Consider the following 10,012-nt stretch of genomic DNA (forward strand, 5'->3'; position numbering starts at 1 on the left):
TTGTACATTTTAGATCTTGGTAGACCATAGAAAGAATCCATAAAACTAATTGTGCAAATAAAACAATGTTTTCAATATTTCAAATATTGTATCTGTAATATATCTCATATTTAATTATTTATTGACTAACATTGAAAAATACATCAATGTTTCAGATTTGACTTGGGAACTCCCTTGTTCCTTGGATGGTCAGGATGTGCTTTTCAGATCACTGGAGGGATTTTCTTCCTAGTTTCAGTCTGCAAGATCTGGTCTCAGACATACAGCAGGTAAAAGTGCAACGTCAGAGTCGTGCAAACCTCCTGGTACAGCAATTTATAGTTGAGTTAGCCAAATACAGTTTGCTCTTTCACACTGGCACTGCATTTTTTTTTATTAAACCCAAAAGAAAAGTTTTGAAGAAACTTCACACAGCTCTATCACACTCAACAACAAGCCCAATATTCAAAAGCACAGAACAACACCTTATAAGTATCATAAAAGTCCATTGGACTTGTGCATTATATTTTAAGTATGCATGAAATCTTAATCTTGCACTTTGGAACCCATTTTCAAAAGTTGATGTGTAAATGAACAGCCAAAATGCAATAAATTTGCTGAATCATGATTTATTTGTGAAAATTTTAGTACATTGATTATGCACACAAATGTATGAATATATTCCATAAATATACCATTTAATATATACTTGATAAAATGTTTCTCCTCAGTGCACCAGTTCTCAGCGTTCCTGTCGTGGAGAGCAATGCCTTGCGTTCCTCTCACACGAATGTTTCCATCATATCTGAACTCTCCACAAAATCCAGCGTATCAGCCATATCTGAGCTCTCCTCGAAGTCTGAAACAACAGCTCTGTCAAATGTGCTATCAAAGAGCCCACATATCTCAAGAACTAGACGTCCCCCGAGAACCAGACGCTCTATCAAATCAGATGTGTCGCGATCAGTGAGCTCCACACGGTCCTCAAGAATCAGCAGATCACATTTAAACCACAAGGAAGCATCCTCTCCATCTAGAGGCACTACACATCACTTCATCAAGAACTCCTACCTCTGAAACTCTGAGCTTGGATTATTGAATCTGGTTATGATCTGGAAAAGAATTCCAACCACAGTTACACAAAACTAAGATGTTCAGTGCAGATGTCTAAAAATCACTCATAACAAAACAATGCTATACTGCACAACTGAACAGTGTTACTATATGCCCGATGAACTCACCAGATCATATGCAGGGATTTTTGTAAAATGAACTGAATTTTTTTTAATGAGATCATTTCTTGATGGATCAGTTCTTTGAGAAATATTGCATATTAGTTATTAAGAGCTTTACTGCCTATGGATTACTGAAATGTGAAATGTAGAACAACAGTCTGTGCTTTGTCAGATCTATTTTTGTTCATTGAAATTGATGAAATAAAACAATGCAGGATGACAGTGACATTTTTTTAAATTTCCTAAAGACATTTTAAATATAACACTACACTTTTGTGTGGATTGCAAATCTATATGGATCTGTCACATAATTACATTAATAGCTAAACTTTCATGGTTTCTGAAATGTTATTTGAAAATGTTGTTACTTATATATACATATATAAATCATACTTTCTAATATAAACTATTTTAACTTTTTCTATTTTCCAACTTTTTAGGGACCTAACAGAATATTAAATTATAGATTATATTAAATTAAATTAAGTAATAATTTCTTGTATACATTTAACAAAACACAATTAAACACCTTTCAAACCTGTAACAAGCAGAGATGTGAATTATTTTTTAATTATATATATATATATATATATATATATATATATAAAATTATTGTTATTAAATTTAAAAAAAATAAATAAAATACATTTATGCATTTAGCAGGTGCTTTTATCCAAAGCGATTTACAGTCGCGATTTACATTCATCAATTTTTACCTATCATTATTATTATTATTATCATATATATTTTTATCAATATTATCATATTATTATTTTCTTGAACTACTATATATATGATAGTCAACATTTGAAGTGGATCAAAACCTTTCATCAAAGTAAAAATAAAACATAAAACCAAAATGAAAAATATATATGAAATATATATATATATATATATATATATATATATATATATATATTTATATAGAAATAATTATTGTTATTAAATTTAAATAAATTAAATAAAATACATTGAATGTTAGTCTGCAATGCAAGTAGGGGTCTAATTAAAGCTTCTGTTAAGGGGTCTAATCATTAAAGCTAAAGTTCTTGGCAACCTCTGTCCATTTTTAATTTGAGTAATAGGGTTATTATTATTATTGTTAACTAAATCGAAAACTAAAACTATTAAAACATTCTTGTTAATTGAAGTAAAGCTGAAATAAAATGAAATATACTTATTAGATGAAAAAGTAAACAAAAAATAGAAAAGCTGCCTTGGCAACTATAACAGAAATAAGTACTAAAATTAAAAACTGAACCAAAAATTAATTAAACCAAGCTAGTAATATTTATAAAATTTATAAAATGACAATAGTTCATTACAAAATTACAACTCAAAGTGTATAAATAAAATTTCTAAATATCAAAACTATAAATGATACCACATGAACACTGGATTAATGCAGTTTCACTAGCTTTATCTCCATTTCTGCAATTATTTCAAACGTTGCTGAATATTGTTTATACATAAACAGAATGAGTTTCACTGTTCGTGCCACTCTACTGCAAACATCACGTATTACTTACACCTTATATAACAGATAAATTTAATCAGATTTATTAAGAACATAGCCATATGACAATATTATATCCAATAGTCAGTCGATGTTCTTTCAGAGACAACACAAGCACAAGTCCTGCGCTATTAGTTCTGTATGTTTTTCTGGCCATGAATGAAACCGTAAATCTTTAACTTTTTCTGAACTGTCGAGACTTAATATTTCTGTCTGAAAGCTGATTAAATAGGTGATAACTTCCCATCTTTTCACATATTGTTTTATTTTGATCCATGACTTACTGAATGCACTTTTAGCTGGTCATTGATGTCCTGGAAAAGGGTCTTTTCAGAGACTTGACCTGGTGACCCTGGCTGTCAGATTCAGAGATCGGACAAATCTCACTGAATGTGAAACTGCTTATGAGGTAAAACCATGTAGTTTTACCAGTTTGAAGCTGCAGTGAGCTGAAGAAAGCACTGAGGATGCAGATACAAAGACGGGAGGAAACTGTCCTCTAAGGACACACACCACCATGTAATTGTATTCCATGTTGGCTTGAAACCTCACAGCAGTTCAGGAACTCTCTTTCCATAGATCTTTCAACTTGTGTTCTGTTCATCAGTCGTATGAATCTGGCAGCATGAAGCAGCAAACAGTGGTGATGTACGTGGAGATCGGCTGCTTTTTGTCATGTTTAAGTGGCTGGATTTTGATCTGTTCCACTTTGGCCACCGAGTACTGGACCTTCTCAGAGGTCAGCTCTGTGGTTCTGACCACCGGTAATTACTATTCTAACCTCTGGATGGACTGTGTCTCAGACACCACAGGAGTATCTGACTGTAAATACTACCCCTCCATGATGGACCTGCCTGGTAAGGAATCACTGTCCAAACTGAGACGCTGTGGAGTTATTTGGTGGGGGGGAAATGAAATGAAAGGCTCACAGTTCTTAGAAGAAAGAGAATACATTATTCTATAAATATGTTTAGTGTAAGGCAAAACACATTTTAAGTGAAACTTTACATTTGCTTTTTAAAATTTGTTTTTGTTTTGAATATCTAAATCTACAATAACACTTTCATTTGAAATGAAAACTTCTAAAAAATTCTATATTCTAAAATTCTAAAAAAGAAGTATCAAGGTTTCCATAAAAATACTGAGCAGCACGACTGTTTTAAATCCTTAAAGTTCATCTTTGCCATCAAGGGAATAAAAGAAAATATACTAAAAGAAAAAAATTATTTAAAATTAGAATAATATTTCACAATATCACTGGTTTACTGTATTTTTAATTAATTCAAACTAATGCAGCCTAGGTTATGCATATAATATTTAATTAAAGATTGTGGAAGCTGGTTTCTGACACAAGATAAATATACTGTACATATATATATATAATTTTTTTTTTTTGTGGTGGAAATGGACTTCCATATTCATGTCTCTCTCTCTCTCTCTCTCTCTCTCTCTGGTTGTTAGTTTTCCTCCATGTATCCAGGGCCCTGGCTGTCGTCTCTGTGATCTTTGGCTTCTGGGGGGCTGTTCTTGCTCTTATTGGGATGAAATGTACCAAAATCGGAGGTTCTGAGTTCGCCAACGCCAGAGTTACATTTGCAGCATCATTGTCGTACATGGCATCTGGTACAAACCTTTCTTCATTAACATGTTTTTCATAACGCATAAATTGAGTAAGCTATCATAAACTGATGTGTTGCTGTGTCTGTTTGGCAGGTTTTTGTGCTATGATAGTGTACTCCTGGTGGGGAGATAAAGTGCGTTCAGAATTTGTGGATCCATATTTCTTGGGACAGAAGTATGTAATTATGATATATTTTAAAATAGTCATGCATTTATAATTATTTCCAGTAATAATAATAAATGAAAGTGCTTAAAAGTGAGGTATGCAGTTTTTGTGTTAATAGTGTCACCTAAAGGCCCCTTAAGATTATTCTTATACTTACAGTATGTTACTATTTTATCTGGGGCTCGACAGCAAACAGCTGACAATGAGAAAACAAGTTTATCTTACCTGTCCTGAAGAAACTCTGCAAAATCATAGTCTCTAAATTAAAAAAATTCCCCCATCTTGTAAATGCACCGCTAGTGTTTACCCATGGTTTCCCAAATTATCTATCTCTGCTTATTTTGGTAAGTCCAATTTTGGTTTACACTTTTGTCACCGAGTTTCTTGTCCCATGATTGTTAGAAGTGCCTCACAGACTAAACACATTCTGGCTTAGCCAGTAGGTTGCCAGGTCTGCGTGACAAAACTAGCCCAAATAGCCAATCAAAAGAGGCAAATTGAAAACGTCTCAGTTTTACGAATGTAACCATGGTTCCCTGAGTAGGGAACGAGACACTGCGTTCTCTGGGGGTCGCCATGGGGAACACCTCGTCATGACCTGTGTCTGAAGCATACATTAAAAAAACACCAACGAGTTGGCCGGCGACAGCCTCTGACGTCACTACCGGCGCCACTATAAACAGGCACCGGGAGAACACATCATTCCCTTCTTTGTCTGAAGCTTGCGTCCGAAGCACGGCAGGAAGCTAGAGGACGCAGTGTCTCGTACTCAGGGAACCATGGTTACATTCGTAAACCTGAGACGTTCCCTTTCAAGGGAACTTCGAACTGCGTCCTCTATGGGTTGCTATGGGGAACAGTATACCCACGCCACCATGCTGAGGGGAGTTCAGGCCAGAATCATTGCAAACACTAAGTACCAACTCTACCATTTCCATGGGAGTTTCCCTTGGGATGTTTAGACGGCTGTCTGTGAGAGTACCCCTTACAGCCAAAGGCCTAGGCTACATACCCAACTTAATTGTTAGGGCCTCGGCCCGTGGCAGAGCTGAAGGCTTGGAATCAGGGTTCAAGATTCAAGATTTTTATTCGTCACATACACAATAATATAGAGCATATATAAGCAGCAGTGAAATGTGAGTCAGGTCCCCTCCATGGACAGTGCAATTATTAAAGAATACAACACACACACAAAAAATACAAAATATACATAAATATAGCTAAAAAAAGAATGAAATCAAAGTAAACAATAAAAATAAGATCAAAATAGATAAAAAAAGATGTATACTGTAGAATTAAATATAGAATGGAAAATAATGTGCATTAAAGTACGCTGTATTCTTAAATATTAAGATATTAAGGAAAGATTCCTTTAAAGGGATACGGCTAAGAACCTAGCACTTTACACTAATTTTTGCCTGTCACACAGGGGCTACCGCTTGCTTTCGCATAAGCTTGCTAAAGGAGTTGTCTCAACAGATCTCTAGTAGCAACACACTGTTTAGATAGGTATCCGAGGATACATAGGTGGAGAGGCACCCAAGATGAACGGGGCTTTTACCAACTCAAGAAAGGGTACGAAGCAACTGCCCAAAGCCCTCACCATATAGGATTTTAGAAAGAATGCAGAATACTAGCGTGCACACTTACCATAGCCTGGATTTTCAAATACTGTTCTTAAAGAGGGCCTCTCATGGCACTCTGATAGAGCAGCTCATAGATGGAATGGTGCATCTCAAAACAGTGTGTTTGAGAGTCATCAACTCAATCTGTGGAAATAAAGTTGGAGTGCTCTGGGGGAATAAAAGAGAACTCAGTCTCATATGAGAGGAGAACTCCAAATTCAGAGTAGCGCACTCATAGGCAACCCTTCTTGGGAAAGGGGAGCACTGCTAAACTACCACAAGAATTGCCCAAATAGCCCCTCATGTTGAGGGACGCAATGCTTTAAGTGTGTAAACAAATACACAATGGCTAAATGGAGCCCAAGGAACCAAGGTCTGATCATCTCAAGAAAGGAAACGAGGCAGAGCGCATAACCCTAACTGTTCAGGATTTCAGAAATTGCACAGAGTCTTGTGTGCAAACTTAGAAAGTGTGCAAAGTGTTCACATGTACACTAACGACCATGTGGTTTTCAGAAAGTACACAGAGCTTAGCATGTGTGCAGCACAACTAAGCAGCACAACTAAGCAGCCAGGAGACCCCTCAGGGTGACCTGGCCAGACATCCATGAAATTCCCTGCAGTGCTGTGCCAGGCCTGATGATCAAGGAGGCTCCCGTACCGGAACGAACCACTCAAGGAAGTCGTGGCCTAATGGTTAGAGAGTTGGACTCCCAATCGAAAGGTTGTGAGTTCGAGTCCCGGGCCGGCAGGAATTGTGGGTGGGGGGAGTGCATGTACAGTTCTCTCTCCACCTTCAATACCACGGTTTAGGTGCCCTTGAGCAAGGCATCGAACCCCCAACTGCTCCCTGGGCGCCGCAGCATAAATGGCTGCCCACTGCTCTGGGTGTGTGCTCACAGTGTGTGTGTGTGTGTTCACTGCTCTGTGTGTGTGCATTTCAGATGGGTTAAATGCAGAGCACAAATTCTGAGTATGGGTCACCATACTTGGCTGAATGTCACTTCACTTTCACTTTTCACTTTCTCAAGGGGTGCCTCCTTTTAGTCCGGACCATCAGTAAGGTGGTTGCCATGAACATTGAACCAGCCAAAAACATTATAGGTCTAGCATAGGAGACTGTTATGCGTGAGGTTTCCACCTAACCTCAATCAGGTGGAGAGCTGGTGGTTACAGGGGAATTAGGAAGGGGAGAATAAAAGCAGAAGTTAAAAATCCCTACAGGGAACGAGTAGATACCTCGGTTTCGCCTCAGACGAGAACGCTGCCTCGTCTGGATCACATCCCTTAGGTTCTGCTTACCTCTTAGTGACCCACGATTCCTCTCACCCATGCCCGCGGGTGGGGGAGGAGCGTGAGTCGCAACACTAGCCTTCTGTGCCCGTCTTTGATCCTCAGATCGAGACAGGCAAGGACCCCTATGTTGTTTGGGCTCAGACCTGGACCTTCGTGAAACGAAGGATCTGAAAGCAGTGGAGCGCGCCTTCTTTTCCCTGAACATCTCGATCACCGTGTCAACGGAAATACCGAAAGGTTCATAAGACGAAACCTGAGCATCGAGAAGAAAGCCTTTTCTTTCTTCCGGATGTCTGCAAGGTTCATCCACAGATGTCTCTCCACTACCACCATGGGCCCCATATTCCTGCCCATGGTGGAGGCAGCCTGCTTGGTAGCATGGAGAGAGAACCGTGGTTTGGCGCAGCTCAGCTCCCTTATCAGGAAAAAGGCCCTCGCCTCTATCCAGGTCTCTAAGCAGATCATTCTGATATGCTTGAAGCACCACCATCGTAATAAAGCCACAGCCTGATCTGCTGCTGCATATGCCTTGCCATTTAAGCCAGATATATTTCTTGAAGGGGCTTAGATGGCAAGGAGGGAGATTAATAGAGGATGTTTCCCCCACAGAAAGAAAGCTCTTTCTACAGGGGGCATCCTCTCATAGCCGTTTTCGCTCATTGCTTCGATCTCGGCACAACTCTTATGCCGAAACCGATGGATGCGAGAAGAAAACGCCCTCTATCATTTCTTTTCGATCTCTGTATGGAGATCAGGCAGAAATGGAAGGTTCACCTGAGCTGGAGGGCTATGATCAGAAAGATAATGCTCATCGAGGTGGCCTCACGGCGTCACCTTGTTAGCGCACTTTCATGGCAAGTCCAGCTTTGCCGTGGCGTGATCCATAACCTCCAACAGCTCTAGATACGCAGGGCAGGAGAATTGAGAAGGCTTAGCTTCTTCACCATCCTCAAATATCTGCTGCTTTTCCTGGGTAAAAACCCAGCAGAGCACTAACCTCAGTATCAGATAGTGTTAAAGATATAACATCATCCTCCCGAGGCTCTCTCTCGTCCACCGCCATTACGAGCGCAAAAGGGAAAGTCCCTGTCTAAACCATTCAGACAGATTCACCTGTAATTCTCACAAGCTCATTCTCCTCCATGCCTCAGCAGCGGTGGGTCCTGAACCGCGAGAAGCAGATGGCTGCCTTTTTTTCCTCGGAAAGAGACGAACGAGAGCGAGTTTTTTCATAGAAAACACTCACAATGCAAGCAGATTGCCTCCTCAAAGACATCACGTGCGTGCTCTTCACCCAAACAAATAACGCAAAGAACGTGTGTGTCATCGGGTGTCAAATAGCGCAGACACGGATGCACACATGACGTGTTCTCCCGGTGCCTGTGTATAGTTGTGCCAGTAGTGACGTCAGAGGCTGTCGCCGGCCAACTCGTTGGTGTTTTTTCAATGTATGCTTCAGACATGGGTCACGACGGGGTGTTCCCCTTAGCGACCCCTAGAGGACGCAGTTCGAAGTTCCCTTGAAAGGGAACGACTATATGGTAGTGATCATAAACACAGCTCAGATAAGGCTCCTTACTAGTGGCCTTCCTGCACTTCTAATGCAGTTTTATCCCTAGTAGAATATAAAATATTTCTGTACAAGCATTTCAGTCAAATAAAATGTATCCAATAAGTCAAACCATTAACCCCTGGGAGAAAAATCTTCTGGCGGCAAGAGTTTTGATATTGCCTTGGAGACTTTACTATTTCATGAGATAATGTACACTGAATGGCCTACTTGAAGATTAACTGGGTAAAGAGAATGTATTTTCACATGTTTTTTTTACTTTTTCCTCAGGTTTGAACTCGGTGCAGCTCTCTTCATCGGCTGGGGAGGTTCGTGTCTGGTTATATGTGGGAGTGCAGTCATGTGCTATTTCTCTGCGAGAGAGTCATTCCCACGAAGGTCTGGCCTATTGCACTGTATTATTATCAATATTGAACAGCTGCTTACTGTTACTTTTTTTGTGGAAACTGAAACATTTTAAAAGTATTCTTTGATGAATATATATATATATATATATATACACACACACACATATATATATATATATATATATATATAAACAGCATTTGTTTAAAATGAAAATGTCTTTCGTAAAATCATACATCATAGAAATTATGATTATGACATTAACAATGTAGTCTATCCTTGCTGAATGCTGAATTTTTCAATATTTTTTTATTTCCTCAGGTTTACCCAGAAACTCAGAAGACCCCCAACCTACATGACAGCACGCACCAGACGGATGCACATGCTGCCGGGCTCGTCCAGACCCACAACAGTCATCATCCCTCCTTCACACCAATCAGACAGTGTCAACAGGGAAAATAGACAGAGTAAAGGGAGGAGAGGAACACAAGAAAGCCAGTTTCCAGGAACTGTCAGGCCCCTTGTAGACTCATCCGTGTAACCAAATGTTTAAAGACCTAATTTACAAACAATTTCAATGCTTGTTGTCTCCAGGATGCTTGTCACAGCACTTGTTTGATTGCTTTGATTGTCCTAATTTATACTTATGATTAAATGTAA

The 10,012-nt window shown here is 39.1% G+C and overlaps 2 protein-coding genes across 2 annotated transcripts in view; both read left to right on the top strand.

The window, feature by feature from the left end:
• cldn10e (claudin 10e) overlaps window positions 1-1,056 on the top strand; it is a 3,670-nt gene extending 2,614 nt beyond the window's left edge. Inside the window, exons 4-5 of the mRNA XM_059570116.1 lie at window positions 156-269; window positions 711-1,056. Coding sequence (XP_059426099.1) covers window positions 156-269; window positions 711-1,056 — 460 coding nt within the window. The remainder of the gene's footprint in view (window positions 1-155; window positions 270-710) is intronic.
• A 2,299-nt stretch (window positions 1,057-3,355) lies between these two features.
• On the top strand, window positions 3,356-9,948 carry LOC132160617 (claudin-10-like). The gene is made up of 5 exons (XM_059570258.1): window positions 3,356-3,587; window positions 4,192-4,353; window positions 4,444-4,525; window positions 9,278-9,385; window positions 9,674-9,948. Exons 1-5 carry the CDS (start codon window positions 3,356-3,358, stop codon window positions 9,891-9,893), a joined length of 804 nt encoding a protein of 267 aa, XP_059426241.1. The 3' UTR covers window positions 9,894-9,948.
• Window positions 9,949-10,012: the final 64 nt, after the last annotated feature.

This window comes from Carassius carassius, chromosome 17 (assembly GCF_963082965.1).
Source record: "Carassius carassius chromosome 17, fCarCar2.1, whole genome shotgun sequence".
NCBI classification, from domain to species: domain Eukaryota; kingdom Metazoa; phylum Chordata; class Actinopteri; order Cypriniformes; family Cyprinidae; genus Carassius; species Carassius carassius.